Source organism: Panthera onca, chromosome B2 (assembly GCF_046562875.1).
Source record: "Panthera onca isolate mPanOnc1 chromosome B2, mPanOnc1 haplotype 2, whole genome shotgun sequence".
Classification (NCBI taxonomy): Eukaryota; Metazoa; Chordata; class Mammalia; order Carnivora; family Felidae; genus Panthera; species Panthera onca.
In genome coordinates this window covers 31,818,870-31,839,508 of record NC_138343.1, presented here as the reverse complement: position 1 = coordinate 31,839,508, position 20,639 = coordinate 31,818,870, and the positions used below count along the sequence as shown (strand labels likewise).

The window sequence follows — 20,639 nt, the reverse complement described above, 5'->3', positions numbered from 1 at the left end:
GTGAGATCATGACCTGAGCTAAAGTCAGCTGCTTAACTGACTGAGCCATGCAGGCGCCCCAACATATCTTTTCACTTTTCAAGTGCTGCTGTAGAGAGACTTGACCTCAAAAGTGTGGAATGTACCTTGATCCATGAAAATAATCACAACCTCCAGGTAGCATTTAACCTAAATACCAGCAGAATATTTTTAAAAATGTAATGCATTGATTTAAAATATCATTTAGAGACAATAGAAGGCAAACTGGAAAAGTCACAAATTTGTGGAAGTTAACTAAAACACGCAAACAATTAGTAGATCAAAGAAGAAATCACAAGGGAAATTAGGAGATACTTAGATGAATAAAAACTAATACACAACATACAGTGCAACATACGTAAGAACAGCAGTAAGGGGGAAATTTATATCTGTAAACAGTTACATTAAAAAGGGAGACTTCAGGGGCCCCTGGGTGGCTCAGTCGGTTGAGCGTCCGACTTTGGCTCAGGTCATGATCTCGTGGTCTGTGAGTTCAAGCCCCGCGTCGGGCTCTGTGCTGACAGCTCAGAGCCTGGAGCCTGTTTCAGATTCTGTGTCTCCCTCTCTCTCTGCCCCTCCCCTGCTCATGCTCTGTCTCTGTCTCAAAAATAAATAAAACATTAAAAAAAAATTTAAAAAAAAAGGGAGACTTCAAACCAATCACCTACTTCACAGCCTTAGGAACTAGCAAGAGAAGAACAAACAACCCAAAGCTGGCAGATGGAAGGAAACAATAAAGATTAAATCAGAGATAAAGAAAATAGAGAATAGACAAATATACTGAAAATAAATAAAACCAAACATTGTGTCTTCAAAAAGATTAAGAAACCATTATATAGATTGGTGGAAAAAAAGAGACAGAAGATTCAAATTACTAGTTAGAGATGAATTGGGGACATTACTACTGATTCCACAAAAACAAAAAAGATAAAAAGAGAATGTCATGAACAATTAGATGACTAAAAATTAGATAACCTGGATGGAATGGACAAATACCTAGGAACACAAAACCTAGCTAAAGCGAATCAACAACAAATAGAAAATCTGAGTAGAACTATAACTAACTAGTAAGGTTAAGTCAGTAGAAAGAATCTTTGGACAAAGGAAAGCTGCTCTTCACTGGTGAATTCCACTTAACTGTAAAGAACTAATATGAATCCTCCTCAAGGAATTGAAATGGAGCAGGGCGCTCAGTTGGCTGAGCGTCTGACTTCGGCTCAGTGGCTCAGTTGGCTGAGCGTCTGACTTCGGCTCAGGTCATGATCTTGCAGTTTCTGAGTTCCAGCCCAGCATCGGGCTCTGTGCAGACAGCTTGGAGCCTACTTCAGATTCTGTGTCTCCCTCTCTATCTGCCCTCCCCCACTCACACTCTGTCTCTGTCTCTGTCTCTCTCTCTCAAAAATAAATAAACATTAAAAAAAAAAGAACTGAAAAAGAATTGAAAAGGAGGGAACACATCCTAACTTATTCAATGAAGCTATTATTGTCCTGATACCAAAACCAGACAAAGGCACTACAAGAAAAGAAAACTAAAGACCAATATCCCTTATGAATATCGATGCAAAAATCCTCATCAAAATACTAGCAAACTGAATCCAGCAGTATATGAAAAGAATTACACTCCAATTAGGAATTATTCTTGGTATGCAACCATGGTTCAACATATAAAAATTAATCAATGTTATATACGACATTAACAGAATGGAGGAAAAAACCCAAATGATCATTTCAATTGATGCAAAAAGGCATTTGACAAAATTTTGACACTCTTTTATGGTGAAAACACTCAACAAACTCGAAGTAGAAGGAAATGACCCCAACATAATAAAAGCCATGAGTCCCACACCTAACAGCATAATCAATGGTGAAAGAAATCTATATCTATATCTATATTTAATTTTTTTTTCACATATGAGTTTTAATGTTATATTTCGAACTATCTACAGATACAAAAGAAGAGTGATTTGGGCTTAAAATTTTCAATTTCTTCCCAGGGGATAAGAGGTTGGGGCTCTGGGATTTAGAGAAGTCAGGGAATGGGAGGGGTAAGTTCTTGGCGAAGCAAGCAGCTTGCAGCAACATGACAGAAGTTCAGAGCCTGAAAACATGGCCAGCAAGAGACCAGCTATGGTAGGGAGCAGCCTCAAAATGACTGGTACAGTGTGCCCGGAGCAGGAGGTTGGGGCAAGAGGCACCGAGGACCTGGCATGTTGGAAGCACACACTTGTGTCACTTCTCTGTCCAGGAAACTCTGGGGAGAGAACTAGACCACTTGAAATCCTGAAATTGTCTGCGTCGGAACTACTTAATTAATTACTAAGAAAGGATCACCCCAGAAAGTTGAAGACCATATGAACATTCATGTTGCACATTAATATAATGGCTTTGATTTTTCTTGCTTTCCACATCATAATTAGTTGTTTATAGACTTCTTGATAAATTGAAATAGCTGGGATGACAGGAACCGTAACTGTGGTCCCAGAGCGTAGCATGGTGCCTGAAGCAAAACAGACCAAAGGTAGTTAAATACACATACATAAAATAGATCTAAGGTCCAAAGTTGAAACAGTGAAAAGTAAGATCGCCCTCTGGTGGAATCTCTGGGTGGTCACAGGAAAGGACCCCCAGCCCCTGGCAAGGAAGCTGCTGAAATGGAAGAATCTAAGAAAATAATTGAATGGCTAACTGGTAGCCAACCATGAGTAACCAGACCAGCACTGTCCGGTATAATGAGTTATGTATTCAATATCATATTTTCTAGGAGCCACTTTAAAAAGGTAATAAGAAAGAATGAATTTAATAATATATTGTAGGGGCACCGGGTGGCTCAGTCGGCTGACTGAGAGGCTCAGGTCATGATCTCCCGGTTTGTGAGTTCAAGCCCGGCATTGGGCTCTCTGCTGTGAGCGCAGAGCCCTCTTCGGATCCTCTGTCCCCTTCTCTCTGCCCCTCCCCGACTTGCGCTCTTTCAAAAATAAACATGAAATATGTATATATATATATATATATACACACACACACACACATATAAAACATATTTAAAATATTGCCAATTAAACATTAATTAATATAAAAACTAATAATGAGATTATATTACTTATATATAATTAAAATTTCTTTAATGTTTATTTATGAGAGAAAGAGAGAGAGCACGCGATTGGGGGAGGGGCAGAGAGAGAGAGACGGAGACACAGAATCTGAAGCAGGCTCCAGGCTCTGAGCTGCCAGCACAGAGCCCAGTGCAGGGCTCTAACTCATGGACTGTGAGACCATGACCTGAGCCAAAGTCGGATGCTTAACCTACTTGTGTCACCCAGATTCTCCGTTATATGTAATTTTAAATGTATAATACATATATTTTTTACAAAGTCTTTGAAATTCAGTGGTTTTCTTTTTTTAAAATTTTATTAATTTTTGACAGAGAGAGAGAGAGAGAGAGAGAGAGACAGAACATGAGTGGGGGAGGGGCAGAGAGAGGGAGACACAGAATCCGAAGCAGGCTCCAGGCTCTGAGCTGTCAGCACAGAGCCCGGTGCGGGGCTCCAAACCACAGACTGGGATCATGACCTGAGCTGAAGTCAGACGCTCAATCGACTGAACCACCCAGGCGGCCCCTTGTGGTTTTCTATTTATAGTATATCTCAGGACTAGCCATATTGCAAGTGCTCAATGACCACACATGGCGGTGTTGACTATATAGGACAGCACTAATCCTAAGGGAAGGGGCCATGTCCTGCTTTCCTCTGTGTCTCCAGGACGCAGTAGGTGTTCCATAAATATGTGTTCAATGAATAATATCTCCTAACACCTACCTCAACTTACGCTCCAGAGAACATGATGGACACAACCATGTTTACTTCAAAGTCAATGTTTTAGACGATTTAGAGTAACTGAATTTATGTCATATTCAAAGAGCAGACACTTTACTCAGATGTTAACCCTGTCTTTTATTTTCAGACTTTGTTTCCCGTACTAGAATGTTTCTCTCTCTCTCTAGGACCACTGGTATTCACCTCATTGATTTTTATTTGTTGTCATCTATTTGTTCATTTGACAAGCATTTATTTAATACCGTGTTAGCATCTGCAGGAAGAGAGGGGGTTATATAACAAAGAGTCAATGAACCACGACCCTTTGACATTTCTGTATGAGGGGATGTAATTCATACATAAATATTATAGGAAAATAATGGAGAGACCTGCTTCCTGCCAGGATAAATTTGCATGTGTTCTTGGCTCCCAACTCTTAAAAACCAACCCTGGAGAAACTGTGGAGGGAAACCAGTGGGAATCCCTAATGACACTGTCAATTGTTTTAGGGTGGGTTGCTTGTTGTGACAAGATTCATTAGAAGCAACCTGTTTTTGCTCTTCCCCAGCATTGGGCTTGAATAATTATTGTTTGCCCCACAATGCAAAAAACAGTTGTGAGATCCTGATTGCTCATCCTGCTGTAGAGGGTTGGGGAGAAAGTCTAGGTTGAAATCCCTGCTGGGGTGGGGAGGGGCCAGGACAATAGGTGCCCCTGATGCCATAGCCATTCACTCTTTAGCACTCTATCTACCAGCCCCAGGGCTGGGTCACTAAGAGAGAGGACTGGCCTCTTCCAGCACTTTTTATCCTGAAGCCCTGACCTGAACTGTCACCAGCAAGGTGACATTAAAAGGGTGGTAATTGGTTTTGTGCTGTCCTAGGACTCCAGCCCTTCCCTCCCTTTACATTCATGATACTGACACAGATGGGCACTCTCAGTCCAAAATAATAACTCCCTCCCTTTGGGGACTTCCACACCCCAAAAGAAAAACAACAAACAGGCCCATGTGTGTCCTTAAAGAAGTATTAGAAAATATAGAACAGCCACATAAAATGAACATAAAAAGTGCATTAAAAAATATGAAACGCTATTATAATGTGAAAAAACAAGGAATAAGGGAAAGCTATAAAAAGTTCTAGGCATGAAAACAAATGTAAAAGTCAAAATAAAAACCCCACCAACCAGGGGCGCCTGGGTGGCTCAGTCGGTTAAGCAGCTGACTTCGGCTCAAGTCATGATCTCGCGGTCTGTGAGTTCGAGCCCCGCGTCGGGCTCTGTGCTGACAACTCAGAGCCTGGAGCCTGTTTCAGATTCTGTGTCTCCCTCTCTCTGACCCTCCCCCGTTCATGCTCTGTCTCTCTCTGTCTCAAAAATAAATAAACGTTAAAAAAAAAAAAACAAAACCCCACCAACGGGAATAAATAGTGGAGACATACAATGGAAAAACAAATGAGTAAGTGGGAGGACTACACTGACAAACTCTCCTAGAATAAACAAAATTAAAAATAGAGATGTCAAGGGGACGCCTGGGTGGCTCAGTTGGGTAGGCTTCCGACTTCAGCTCAGGTCATGATCTCACAGGTCGTGAGTTTGAGCCCCACTTTGGGGTCCGTGCTGGCAGCTCAGAGCCTGGAGACTGCTTCTGTTTCCCTCTCTCTCTGCCCCTTCCCTGTTTATACCCTATCTCTCTCTCTCAAAAATAAGTAAACATTAAAAAATTTAAAAAGAAGAAAAAGAAAATAGAGATGTCAAAAGAGATTGGGGAGAGAAGTGCCTAAACAGAGACAATAGGAATTTCATGAAGAGAAAAAAATTAGGGACGCCTGGGTGGCTCGGTGGGTTGGGTGTCTGACTTTGGCTCAGGTTACAATCTCTGGTCTGTGAGTTCAAGCCCCGAGCCCCGCATCTTGCTCTGTGCTGACAGCTCGGAGCCTGGAGTCTGTTTCCGATTCTGTGTCTCCCTCTTCCTCCCTGCTGGCGCTCTGTCTGTCTGTCTGTCTGTCTCTCTCAAAAATCAATAAAGATAAAAAATTTAAAAAAAAGAAAAAAAACAGAGAGGAGGAAAGTATTATAGAAATAAAGAGATGAATCTCAGAATGAAAATCTACAGAGGATCCATAATATCCCACGGCAAGAGAAGGAAAAACCCTTTTTAGATACAATATAACAAAAATTTAAAAGATCAAAGGTAATGAGAAAATTCTAAAAGCTTCCAGACAGAAAGATTGACTGAATTCTTAACTGAAACACTGGATGCAAAAAGACATTGGGATGGTATTAAAGAGGAAAACACCCGCTGGAGCCCAGGACTGCCTGACCTAAGCCCTGTGAGCCTGCCAAGGGCAAGGTTCTTTTTAATTTTATCCCAGCCCTTTAAACTCCTAGGGACTTTATTTTATTTTTTATATTATATTTGTTATGTTATTTATTTTATTTATTTATTTTTTATTTTAGAGAGAATGTGCCAGTAGGGGAGAAGGGCAGAGGGAGAGAGATCCTACTACCCCTGGATCATGACCTGAGCCAAAATCAAGAGTCGAACGTTCAATTGCCTGAGACACCCATGTGCCCCTAAGCTCCTAGGAATTTTAATGTTGAAAACATTCCCTATGCATGGGATTCACTATTGTATGGTTCATTAGGATCTGTTGTGGCTTGCCTTGGACATATTTTGTTAACAAGCAGAAGATCACGTTGGAGTAGGAGGATTTATCTTGGTGATGTGATGATGTTGGTTCCACTGTGGGTATAATTATGCAAAGCTAAGAATCTGTGAAAGAACTGCCAGAGGAGGAATTAAAACTAAGATTTTACATGAAAGCACCCACCTTGATCCTGAAAGAGGACCAACCAAGGGCAACAGTAGCAATTGAGCAAGGTCAAGCATAGGAAACCCAAATGCAACTCATTGGAGTCAGTGTGAACAAAACTGAGGTCAGCTCCATTAAACCTGTGTATCCCATAAGGCTTTCAATCAAAGGGGAAAAAAGTGTGTTTTAGTTGAAAAAAAAAAATAAAGAAGGATAAAAGAAAAACATCTTCCAACTTATAATTTAATACATAGCTAAACATTATTCAAAAGTGATGATGTAATAAAAATATTCTCAAGCATACAAAGTTTCAGGAGATTTGCCACGCAACTACTCATGCTTCAAACATTTTTGGAAGAAGTGAAGTTTCTCTATTCCAATAAGAGAAAAAATGTCAGGAGGTACCACAAAAAGGACCAGAAGTAGTAACATTGATCAAACACCTTGGTGAGGAAGAGAGGAAGTCTATGAATAATTTGAAAGCATGCTAAAGTTCTTATCTGGTAAGAGGGAAGATAGATAAGGTATAGATAACACTTTATTTATTTATTTATTTATTTATTTATTTATTTATTTATTTTTAACGTTTATTTATTATTGAGAGACAGAGAGACAGAGCATGAGCATGGGAGGGGCGGAGAGAGGAGGAGACACAGAATCTGGAGCAGGCTCCAGGCTCTGAGCGGTCAGCACAGAGCCTGATGTGGGGCTCGAACTCACAGACCACGAGATCATGACCTGAGCCGAAGTCGGACACTTAACTGACTGAGCCACCCAGGCGCCCCTAGATAACACTTTTTTAAAGATGATGAAGACTAAAAACAGAAACTTAAAAAACAGAAATATTGAAATAAGTAAAATATTAGAAACAAGTTCGAATGTGTCAATAATCATGGTTAATAGAGCTGGGATGGTCCAGAGATAGTGCCACATGTTTGCCAAACCACTATTTTCGTGAACACACAGCTAAAATACCTTTTTCTAGCCCTGTTGTGCCCAGGCAGGGTCATTATTTAATTCTTGCCAATGGAATGTGAGTACAAATGGCATGTGGTTTCTGGTCCAGAGCCATCAGATCAGGTGTGCCTTCCGCAGGCTCTGTCTTGTGTGCAAGGCTGGAAACATAGTTCTTTTTTTCAGTAGTGATGTCGCTCACCCAGGGAGCATGCTGCAAACCCACGTCTCCTGGTCCTACCCTTGGAAAGGCTGCTCTAACTCAGGTCAGGAATCGGTATTTTTAACAAGCTCCCTGGGTGATTCTCCTGTGTAGCCAGGTTTGGAGTCATAGACTCAGATGATTTCTTAGTTCCGTTCCAAATTGAAAATCATTTATTTCATGATCTTTCAGAAACTGCCTTTAGATATTTGGTTAGACTTTTCCTTATCTGGAAAATATCTATCTTGATATATGTATTATTTTATGTTGGACTAAATTCTGCCAATGCCGAGCCCAAGCAGAAGCCAGAGGGAAGGGAGATGCTGTCCACATGGGTCAGCCCGCAGGCAGCATGGAGAAGGGTGCCCAAGGACAAATGGAGGTTATCCAGCACCCTCTGTCCTCCTCACAATAGTCCACTGAAGCTCCCTACTCTAGACATCTCTGACAATTACACATCTTTTTCCTCACACAATGAAATAAAGTAACATTTTCCAAAGTAATTTAAAGGTTTAAAGGATTTTGATTCTACTGTGATGCCAATATGTCCCTTTTAAAGTTTCTTAGTATGGTGTATATTACTTTTTAACTCCAAAGTTGTCTGTAGAAACTTGCAGAGAGACTGGGATTCTCTATGCCAGAGATCAGTCTAGAGCCTTTGAGCTCAGCTGTGTGGTTCTCTGATGGCCTGTTCTCTCCTTCCAGAGGTTCTTTTCTTGGAGTTTGTAGTAACGGTTCATCTAGGCCCCTGCCACCTCCCAAACAGAAACCTCCTTTTGACTCCCCTGTGGGTCAAGCCTCCTCAGTGCATGAGGGCCCAATGCATTCTTCCACCTTTCACCTAGGCTTGGTACTTCTTTACCCAGCAACAGCTGCATTAACTCAGAGAATGTCTCTGATTGGCTGAATACAGCACCTCCTGGAATCTGTTTTCTTCCTCTTTACCTCTGCCTCCTTCCTTTAAGACCTACCACAGCCCCACACCAAAACTTACTTGGTTAAAGCATAAGGGCAATGGTCCTCAGTGGGGGGCTAGTCCTGGGACTCCACACCTTGATGAGCCTCCTGAGCCCCCACGAAGCCGGGGCCATCAAGGGTGAGTGCTGAGGGGGATCGGGTGAGGAGAGAAGATCTAGGGTTACACGAGAGACAGTATAGAGCCTGCATTGTTCTCCTTCTCTGGTTTATGGGCAACTTCCTTTACCAAGGGGTCTCCGGTCTCTTTCACCTCTGTCATGTCCACTGTGGATCTAAAATACAGGTGCAGCTCAGTCCAGCTATGCCAGCTGCGTGTTCAGACTTTGTCAGGTTCAAGTGCATGCCCAATTCCTTCCTTCTTTCTGAGATCCAAACCTCCATCCTACTGTCACCTAGCACCGTGATTTCTGTGCCACTTCCTGGCTTGGAGTGTGCCCATTCGAGTCCAGTTTTATTGCAGTATTTATCACCATGTGGATAGTTAACTGTTTTTCTGTCTTAATCCTGCTCTAGACATGAGCTCCTTGAGTATGTGTGTGAGGGACCCACAGCTGCTTTAGCTGTATTTCCTTGGGGCCTGGCATCGTGCTGGGTACATAGTAGTGCCTCAATGACTGTTGAACATATAATTTCATAGAATTCGAAAGGTCCCTTACCCATTAAAATCTAACCTGAATTTTCAGAAAACTGAGCTTCTGTTCTGGAAAGAGACACGTTTGATCATAATCCATTGAGGTGGAAGAGTTAGGGCATGATCTTGACTTGAACTTTGGACTCCTTTTCCAGTGCTCTCTGAGATGCCTCAGGCTGCCTTTTGCTATCTGTTTGGTGTCTGTCACAAATCTTAATTCTTACTTCTGCCAGCCATCACCTTCTTGTCCTCACGCCCACCTATACCGCAGCTCTGTGCCCAAGGCTCCACTTAGACACATCCTAATCATTTTCCCTCACCCCGCCCTCCCCCACCACTCATGTCACACACAGGACCCGATAGCACAACTAAGGCAAATGATCACAGCTACCATTTAACTCTGGGAATTCGAAGCATGATTTTAGGCGGCCTCTCTTCTTCCCAACCTGGTATGCCAGACGCACTTGTGTCTCTCTTCCTGCCAGTGTGTTGGGCACGTGCCTGTTTCCCCTCTGTTAACCCCCAGCAACCCTCCCACTCTCCAAGGACCGTCTTAACAGCTCAACTCTGTCCCCACAGAGAACCCAGGATGGGGCACATGTTTTAGGTGAGACTGATAGATTTTCTTTTCTGTCTCTGACCCTGAACTTACCCAATACAGCTGATCACATGGGCTCCTATGGACCAGCCTTCTACCAATCCTATGGTGCCTCGGGTCAGTTTGCCTATGAATTTGATGGGGAACAGCTGTTCTCTGTGGAGCTGAAGAAGAGGGAGGCTGTGTGGCGTTTGCCTGAGTTTGGCAACTTCGCCTACTTTGACCCACAGAATGGGCTGGCCAGCATCGCGGTGATCAAAGCCCATCTGGATGTCTTGGTGGAACGCTCCAACCGCACCAGAGCCACCAACGGTACTGGCCTTTCCTCTCCTCACTCCCTCTGCCCCACCTCTGTAGGCACCGGAGGCCCAGAGAAGCTTCTTCCCACCTCGTAGGTCTCCATCTACTTTGGCACACCTCTCTCTCAGCCCGTGTCTCTTCCAGGAGGCTCTAGATCTAGATCCCTTCAGTGCCCTCTTCTTTCTTGAAGACTGACCCTCCCGCCTGGACTCCCCCTCAGGAACCTGTCAGATACAGGAGCCCCTGGTGTCCCCACTGCCCTCCTCAGCCTCTTCTCCCTCTGCCTCCCTCCCACCCCTGCAGTTATGTCCCAGAGAATCCCCTGCCTGCAAATCCCAAATAGGAGGAAGTGTCCCTGAATCCCAGTCCTAGTCAGGCCCAGCTGCAGGGATGAGCCTTTGGGATTCAGGGCCTCATTCCTCCTAGTGCCTCCGAGGGTGACTGTATTCCCCAAGTTTCAAGTGGAGCTGGGCCAGCCCAACGTCCTCATCTGCATGGTGGACAACATCTTCCCCCCTGTGATCAATATCACCTGGCTGCGCAATGGTCAAATAATCACCGAGGGGGTGGCCCAGACCAGCTTCTATTCCCAGCCTGACCATCTGTTCCGCAAGTTCTACTACCTGACCTTCGTGCCTTCAGCAGATGACATGTATGACTGCAAGGTGGAGCACTGGGGCCTGGACGAGCCGCTCTTCAGGCACTGGGGTATGGAACCCCCTCCCCAGCTCACTCTTCACAGACCCATGTTTCCTTTACTCTAGAATCCTTTCACTGCACCCCCTGACCCTTCCTCTCTCTCCCCCAGAGCCCCAGATGCCTATCCCGCTGCCAGACACCACTGAGACTCTGGTCTGTGCCCTCGGCCTGGCCCTCGGCCTGGTGGGCTTTCTTGTGGGCACCACTCTCATCATCAGAGGCACATGCTTGTCCAGTGCCCCCAGGTACAGAGGCCCCGGGAGTCTGGGGGCAGGGGAATGGGTGACTCTGAACAGGATGGGGTGGAGGATCATTCTCTGGGGAGCAAGAAGTTCAGAGAAGGGTGGCATAGACAAGTAGTGGGCAGGGAATAGAAGAGTAGAGGTGAGTGAGGGGGTGAGGTCTGGGGGGAGGTGGGCAATCAGACAGGACCCCAGCATTGTGAGCTCGAACGACCTTGGTCATATGGTTTTCACACTTTAGGTAACGAACCTTCTGAGAAAAACAGATTGTAGGAGATAGACAACTGATGGACTCCTCGCAAGTTTCTGACAGCCTTTGTGTACTCAGTGCCTCCGTCTGCTAAGTATATCACCACTGTGCTGACTTTGGATGGGATCAGCCTCTGTCCTGTAGGTCTCCTCTCTTGGATCTGGTACTCACTGCAGGACTTGTGGGGCAGCAACCAGTGCCCCTTCTCACCCCAACACACACACACACACACACACACACACACACACACACACACACACACATCTTGCTCTACTCAAAGCTCTGGCTAGCAGCAGTAAATTTTTTAATTGTGTTTGGACTATATGCTTTCTACCAGGTCTTGGCCAGTTCTCTCAGGGTGTGAAGGATACTAGGACCTAGAAGAAGGGATTCCAGGTGATGACCATTTAGCACAACCATTTCATACTTGGGGTTGGCAGCCATCCTCAGGCCGGTCCAGCTATATCTTGTTCCATTTGACTCATCCGTTTGGGGCCTGTCGTGTGTTACTTGTGAATGGGCCATTTCACGAGGACTTCATGAAATTTACCTTCTGAATTCAGATTTGCCCTCAAAGGAGTTGCCAGGAGAGGAAAGGTTCATGAGAATTCTACTCTTGTCTGGATTTACTCCATAATGAAGAGGCCTTTGGTGTCCAGGCATAATCTACAGTGTCATCTCCTTTTTCCAAATCCCCTAGAATCCCAGGTGGCTTGGATAACATGGTTACTTCCTTAACCTGGGGTCAATCATATCAGTAGAAGACCTGGCCACATATTTAGAGAAAGTTCAAGTGGATCTCTCTTTTAGTGGTTTTCAAACTGGAATGTATGTAAGAATCAGTTGGGGGCCTTTTAATAAGCGCAGGCCTCACCCAGATCTACTGAATTAATATCTTAGAGGTGGAGAGAGTGGTAACAGTCTGTAATTTTTAACAAGTTCCAGATGATGCTGATGCAGCCATCCTAGACTTAGACTGTGGTCTGGTACATGAGACCCACTGACATAGCCTGATGCTATTGGAAGAGGGGATCCTTGAGGTCTGAGGTTGTCCAGGAAACCTTTCTGGAGAACCTAAGTCTTTTAGGGCATAAAAGTTGAGGCAGATACAAGTAAGTAGGGCAAGATGGGGATTGGCATTGTGAGCATTAGTCCTGGAGAAGAAAGAAACCAAGAGATCATGTAGACTTTCCAAGAGACAATAAATTGAAAGAAATCAGTGGCCAGAAGAAGACCCTATTGGAAGTGGGGGAGGGTTGTCCTAATCAAGACTTTTGTTTTCCAGTAGTATAATCCCTCTTAAAATGATCACAGACATAAGGAGAGGATGTTTACAATAAAGATACAGGAGTGGTGCCTGAACCAAGGGTGGGTTTTAGCCAAGCCTAAGGGAACAGAACTCAGACTGAAAAGCCAGTAGAATCTAGAACAATCTCTCTTGCTCTCTCTCTGGGCCATATGGTCTGTGTTATCCCTCTAATGTTAGCCATATTAGCCATATTCTTCTCTCTCTGTGGACTACCCTTTTCAGCTAATATGTTCACCTGCAGTTCCTGAGTTTGTACATCACCTCAGCTCTACCCATCCACCACTATCTCCCAGTAACAATTTTAAATTATTAAAAAAACAAACGGATGTCCACATTTGAGGCAGTTGCCCATCCCAGTCCGAAGTACTGTAACCAGAGGCATAAGATCCACAGTACAAACGTGGCTACCGAGCACCCACCTCTGAGGAGAGGGGTTGGATCATTCTCAGAGAAAGAAGAATGGGTTGGTTCTCAGAAGACATCTCAACATAAGTTTGTCCCCAACATGCCCTGATCTCTGCTGATCTTTTGCTTTTCAAAAGTTAACTTGATCATCCTCAGAAAGATGCTTCTCTGATCTCTGCCCTAGTGTTTAATAAGGTCATTAAAAGTTTCATTTTGGGACACCTGTGTGGCTCAGTTGGTTAGGCGTCCCACTCTGGATTTCGGCTCAGGTCATGATCTGACAGTTCATGGGATGGAGCCCGACGTCAGGCTCTGTGCTAACAGCCTGGAGCCTGCTTAGGATTCTCTCTTTCCTTCTCTCTCTGCCTCTCCCCTGCGGATGCTCTCTGTCTCTCTAAATAAATAAATAAGTAAATAAAGTGTTTTCTTTTGACCAGAAGTGTGCTTTTTTCACTATGCATATATTACACAGAAGTCATTGGAACTTTTAGGAACAATTCCAAATCGTTCAGATTTATGTATCTGCCTTCATAATCATATTTTTTCCTTCTAGTTCAAAGTAAACAGTCTCTCACTAAAAACATTGTCCTCCTATATTGAATGATCCCTTTCTGTGTCTTTTAGAATAGATATTAGGCATATCCTCTTCTGTATTTTCATACTCTCCTTCTTTTCAGGGTTGCCTCTACAGATGATGAACACATCATGTTTCTCATCTGTTGAGGGCATCAAGTCGCCTCTTTGTCCTATACCCCAGCCTCCCCACTCCTCCAAGTTACCCTCAGTCACTTTCTCTGGAAGAGTATTCTGTGTGGGCTGCCTCCAGATTCCCTCTACTCATCCTCCCTCTCTCTTTCTATCCTACCCCCCCCCCCCCGGCCCCCACTGAGCTTGTATCATATAGTGCACATACATTGTATTTTCTAATCCCCAGTAATCTGATCTGGTAAACACTAATATCATTCCATTTTTAAATAAGAGGAAACTGAGGCTTGAACAAATTCACTAACTTGTTCAAAGTAGCACAACTGTAAGTGTCACAGCAGGGAACAGAATTCAAGTCTGTTTGAGCCCAAAGCCCATGCCCTTCATGTTTTATCAGGTTCACTGCAGATAAATGATGCACTGCATGGACCAGGAGGTGGCAGGGAAAATATGGACATACTCAGAATTTTCACAAGACTAAGAGCTGAATGCAGTTATTCATTTTGACTTCCTAATGTTAGGAATGTCTGTATAGTGTTGCAAAGGGAGCTTGAGAAGATACTCATAGCTCTAATTTATGTTTAATGAAACAGACCCATTGTAGTCAAGAAAATCGCTTGACTACATTACATATCAATCCGTCCAATCAGATACTGAATGAGCACCTCTTGTGTTGCTCTAGCTGTGGGATTGGGGGGCAGGAGTGAAAAAGCCAGACATAGTCTCTACTGCCAAAAGCTTATACTTAGTGAAGGAAACGTACAAACAACCAGCAAAAAAGGATATTTAATGAGAAATATGAGGCCTGAAAGTTGTGTTGAGTTCTATGAAGAAAATGAAGCAGAATAAAGGATCTGATAAAGAGTGGCTGAAGAAGGGCTGGAATCCTACTTCAGGAGGTGACACCAGAACTGAGATGTTATTTACGAAGACCGACAGGCGGAGATCTGAGGAACGAGTGTTTCTGTAAGAAAGAAGCACTGTGGTCCTAAGGGCAGAACAAACTCTTGGGCTCACAAGGGGAGAGTTAAGCAATGCTACTTTACCCAGAACTTTGCTTCTTCTCTTCCACATGACTGCAGTTTTGTTCCTTATAACTAAATGCATTATTCATCTGCTTACTATTCTATTCTTTTTTTTTTTTTTTTTTTTTTTTTTTTTTTTTACCTTTTGACCCCCTTCACTCATTTCTCTCCCACTCACCCCTACCTCTGGCAACCATTAATCTGTTCTCTGTATTTATGAATTTGTTGGTTTTTTTTTTCAGATTCCACACAGAAGTGAAATCATACAGCGTTTGTCTTTGTCTGACTTATTTCACTTTACATAATGCCCCAGAGATCCATCCATGTTGTCACAAATGGCAAGATTTCAACCTTTTTAATGGTGAAATAGTATTCCATTGCATATATCTATATCTATATCTATATCTATATCTATATCTATATCTATATCTATATCTATATCTCACAATTTATTTTTCCATTCATATATCACTATATATATATATATACATATATATATATATATATATATATATATATATATATCTCACAATTCATTTTTCCATTCATCCATTGGTGGACACTTAGGCCATTTCTATATCTTGGCTATTGTAAGCAATGCTGCAATGAACCTGGGGTGCACATATCTTTTTGAATTAATGTTTTCATTTTCTTCAGATAATACTGAATAATTTTAATTTTTAACAAAGTTATGTCACATATAGTTTGAACTGTCAAATAGTTCTATGTAAGATTTCCCCCAAATGTCCTGTCTCCGGCCCCCTCTCCTACAATGTCCTCACCCCCAGCAGTGGTAACTTTCAACTGTTTTGAACTGATTCTATTGGTATTAACTCTTGTCTCTAAATAACATGTTTGTGTTGCTCTGTCTTGATTTTTCAGCTTTAGGCTTCATCTCTTTTACTTCCCATTGTGGAAGATGAGGATTTTCGTCTTCATACCACACACATGCCCTCTTCCCATGTCCTCATCTTTAATACAGTTATATTGTTACTTTGGCTATGTCAGTGTTCAGTCTTTATGTTATTGTGACCACGTAAAAGTTACTCACAGCCAAACCATAGAGTAAATCACGCTCTTCCTTTCCTAGACAATTTTTTGTTTTCCTGGGAGCGAATAATTGTCCTGTTTTCTCTTTGCTTGGTTTTATTTGTACTTATTATTAGTGTGTCACAAATTTCCTTACAATACAATCAGTCTATTTTATTGTCAGATAAAACTCTCCCACGACCTTCTGTCTGCTCCATTGCTAACCAGCTGCCCTCAATGACACAGCTGTCATCCTGGGATCACCCTTCAGCATCCTTGTCAAGGATTTACCTGTCCTCTGTGTTGGGCCTTCTGTTTCTTAAATCCAGTAATTACCCTTTTGTGGTCTAATGCTTTATTTTAGAGAGGCACACCCTCTTTTAGCTTCCTGAGAAAGAGTACATATGAAGCAAATTTTTATGCTTTTCATGTCAGAAAATATATTTATTCTACTCAAACACTTGAATGATAGCAGTTGCGTGTAAAATTCAAGATTCAAAATCATTTCTTCAGAAATTTTAGGTCACTTCTCCGTAGTCTTTTAGCTTCTAACATTATTGTTGAGAAGCCAAAAGATATTCATAATCCTGGAATTTGTATGTGATGATGTGTTGTTTTTTCTCTCTAGAAGCTTCTCAGATATTTTCTTTTCTCTTCCTTCAGCTTTAAATTCCATGGATGCTCTATTACCCACAGGGTGAAGAAGATCCTTCTTAAACTGTCCCTGATGTACATTTTTAACCTTATTCCTAATAGCTGCCCTGAAAACAGTCAGTGTGAAGTCACACAGAATTCTCAAGATATGTTTACACCTCCCTGCCTTTGCACATACTAATCTCTGTGCTAGACCTGTCTTCCTCTGCCAATCAATCAACATTTTACCTGTCCTTCCCCAGGTCCCAATTAAATGCAGTTTCTGTGAAGCCTTTCCAATCCCAGGCCACAATATTTTGCCCATTCTCTCACTAGGACCTACGACATTCTCCCACGTGTCAGAGCTAGCTGTGTTGTGTGTCTTCCTTTGCTGCTTCACTTCAACAAGGTAAGTCGGTATCTCATATTTCCAACACCTGTCCTATTATCTGGAACATACAAGGCATTAAAACACTTGTGGACTCCTACTAAATTCCATTTTATTTGCTGCAGATTGAGCCTTATCCCACTGTTCTGCAACTGGTGTTAATAACAGTGGCTACCCATTAGAGAAAATAATGTGCCAGGCCTTTATATAAATGCTTTTTCATACATAGTGAGTTTGAATTGTGGTCCACAAAATCTAGAAAATCATGCAGAAAATGCAAGTAATAAATTAAAAAAATTAATGTTTATTTATTTTTGTGTGAGAGAGAGGGAGAGCATGAGTGGGGGTGGGGCAGAGTGAGAGGCAGACACAGAATCTGAAGCAGGCTCCAGGCTCCGAGCTGTCAGCACAGAGCCCAAGGAGGGGCTGGAACTCACAAACTGTGAGATCATGACCTGAGCCAGAGTCAGACGCTTAACCTACTGAGCCACCCAGATGCCCTGCAAGTAGTAAATTTTTTTAAAAAAAGTCTTAAATTGTACTCAAAACCAAGCCTCTCCCTCATTAAATAGTTGGTAAATCCAGCCTCAGATATTATTGGGGCTTCCCTCTTTCATGGTTGTTCTAAGGCGTTGACACCACACTGGAACATTAGATAAGCCCCTTCTGTCTTCTTGCATATGTCCAGACTGGCTCTCTCTAGGATGCCTGGGTCTTAGCCTACATGGTCTTTCACAGTGGCAGCTTTGCTGTTTTGCATCAGGTGGGGGATAGAGAAATTTTTGGGGAGGAGTGAGCCCCAGTGCACGGGAGCAGGACTGGATAAATGCACCACGTGGGACACCTTTCCTTTTCCCCAGAGGCCTCCCCACCTGCTTTGGGTGCTGCAAGGGAACGGGGCTCTCTTAGGACCCACAGATAATTGTGCTTTCCACAGTTTGGGAGAATCTCCTCTCTCTGGCTTGCCTTACTGCCTCTCAAAGGCATTATTCTCTCCCTAGAATAATGTCTGGGATACCTGGGGTAATATCAAGCATGCTTCAGGCTTTAAGGATTCAAAGCTGGAAGTTAGGAAGAGTCTTGATGATGACACCTGACATGGCTCTATATCACAAAATTGAGTACAGAGAAAAGAAAAGAAAAGAAAAGAAAAGAAAAGCAATATTTTGCCACCATGCATTATTTCATTTCTCTCTTACAGTCAACTTGAAAGCTTAGAATAATTATACCCATTTTACTGAGGGGGAAACAGGGGTTGAAATTATACAACTTGGCCCAAGGTCAGACATTTAGAAGGTGGCTGGGGAGGTCTATATGATGCTGGAGCCCAAATTCTTTCTATCGCACCATCACTACTCAGGAGCTAATGGAAGCTAGCCTGTAATTAAACTTTTTCTGCTGTTAATAACACTATTAGTTTTATTATGATTATTGTCTTTCATTTATTGGACACTGCCAATGTGCCATGCACTAGTCTGAACATCTTACATTTGTCAAATCCAATAGTCTGCACACTCATCATGAAGTACACCTAGCATTTCTTAAATTGTTCCATGAAACAAGTATTGCAAAGAATGCTAATCACTGAACCAAAAATGAATAAATACAAGTAATATTTTTTTTCTAAAATATACTTAAATTGTTTTTTATTTTTTATTTTAAAATTTTATTATTTATTTATGTATTTATGTATTTATTTTTAAAATTTACATCCAAATTAGTTAGCATATAGTGAAACAATGATTTCAGAAGTAGATTCCTTAATGCCCCTTACCCATTTAGTCCATCCCTCCTCCCACAACCTCTCCAGCAACGCTCAGTGTGTCTCCATATTTACGAGTCTCTTCTGTTTTGTCCCCCTCCCTGTTTTTATATTATTTTTGTTTCCCTTCCCTTATGTTCATCTGTTTTGTCTCTTAAAGTCCTCATATGAGTGAAGTCATATGATTTTTGTCTTTCTCTGACTGACTAATTTCACTTAGCATAATCCCCTCCAGTTCCATCCACGTAGTTGCAAATGGCAAGATTTCATTCTTTTTGATTGCCAAGTAATACTCCACTGTATATATACACCACATCTTCTTTATCCATTCATCCATCGCTGGCCATTTAGGCTCTTTCCATACTTTGGCTATTGTTGATAGTGCTGCTACCAACATGGGGGTGCATGTGCCCCTTCGAAACAGCATACCTGTATCCCTTGGATAAATGCCTAGTAGTGCAATTGCTGGGTCATAGGGTAGTTCTATTTTTAGTTTTTTGAGGAACCTCCATACTGTTTTCCAGAGTGGCTGCACCAGCTTGCATTGCCACTAACAATGCAAAAGAGATCCTCTTTCTCCGCATCCTTGCCAACATCTGTTGTTGCCTGAGTTGTTAACGTTAGCCATTCTGACAGGTGTAAGGTGGTATCTCATTGTGGTTTTGATTTCTATTTCCATGATGATGAGTGATGTTGAACATTTTTTCATGTGTCGGTTGGCCATCTGATGTCTTCTTTGGAGAGTGTCTATTCATGTCTTTTGCCCATTTCTTCACTGGAATATTTGATTTTGGGTGTTGAGTTTGATAAGTTCTTTATAGATTTTGGATACCAACCGTTTATCTGTTATGTCATTTGCAAACATCTTCTCCCATTCTGTCGGTTGCCTTTTAGTTTTATTGATTGTTTTCTTCGCTGTGCAGAAGATTTTTTTTTTCAGAAGCTTTTTATTTTGATGAGGTCTCAGTAGTTCATTTTTGCTTTTGTTTCCCTTGCCTCTGGAGACGTGTTGAGTAAGAAGTTGCTGCAGGCAAGATCAAAGAGGTTTTTGCCTGCTTTCTCCTCAAGGATTTTTTTTTTTCAACGTTTTTTATTTATTTTGGGACAGAGAGAGACAGAGCATGAACGGGGGAGGGTCAGAGAGAGAGGGAGACACAGAATCGGAAACAGGCTCCGAGCCATCAGCCCAGAGCCTGACGCGGGGCTCAAACTCACGGACCGCGAGATCGTGACCTGGCTGAAGTCGGACGCTTCACCGACTGTGCCACCCAGGCGCCCCAGCTCCTCAAGGATTTTGATGGCTTCCTGTCTTACATTGAGGTCTTTCATCTATTTTTAGTTTATTTTTGTGTATCGTGTTAGAAAGTGGTCCAGATTCATTCTTCTGCATGTCGCTGTCCAGTTTTCCCAGCACCACTTGCTGAAGAGACTGTCTTTATTCCATTGGATATTCTTTCCTGCTTTGTCAAAGATTAGTTGCCATACGTTTGTGGGTCCATTTCTGGGTTCTCTATTCTGTTCCATTGATCTGAGTGTCTGTTCTCGTGCCAGTACCATACTGTCTTGATGATTACAGTTTTGTAGTTTGAAGTCTGGGATTGTGATGCCTCCTGCTTTGGGTTTTTTTTTTTTTTTTTTCAAGATTGCTTTGGCTATTCAGGGTCTTTTCTGGTTCCATAAAAATTTTAGGATGATTTATTTGTTCTAGCTCTGTGAAGAATGATGGTGTTACTTTGATAGGGATTGCATTGAATATGTAGATTGCTTTGGGTAGTATCGACATTTTAACAATATTTGTTTTTCCTATCCAGGAGCATGGAATCTTTTTCCATTTTTTGTGTCTTCTTCAATTTCTTTCGTAAGCTTTCTATAGTTTTCAGTGTATAGAT

General features: G+C 42.4%; 2 protein-coding genes across 2 annotated transcripts in view; one reads left to right on the top strand and one right to left on the bottom strand.

Annotated features, from left to right (window-relative positions):
- RPS18 (ribosomal protein S18) overlaps nt 1-20,639 on the bottom strand; it is a 193,827-nt gene that overhangs the window by 151,131 nt on the left and 22,057 nt on the right. The window lies entirely within an intron of this gene.
- LOC132666314 (HLA class II histocompatibility antigen, DO alpha chain) lies at nt 8,752-13,635 on the top strand. Its single transcript, XM_060614335.3, has 5 exons — nt 8,752-8,892; nt 10,067-10,315; nt 10,730-11,011; nt 11,112-11,247; nt 11,486-13,635. Exons 1-5 carry the CDS (start codon nt 8,811-8,813, stop codon nt 11,487-11,489), a joined length of 753 nt encoding a protein of 250 aa, XP_060470318.1. The 5' UTR covers nt 8,752-8,810; the 3' UTR covers nt 11,490-13,635.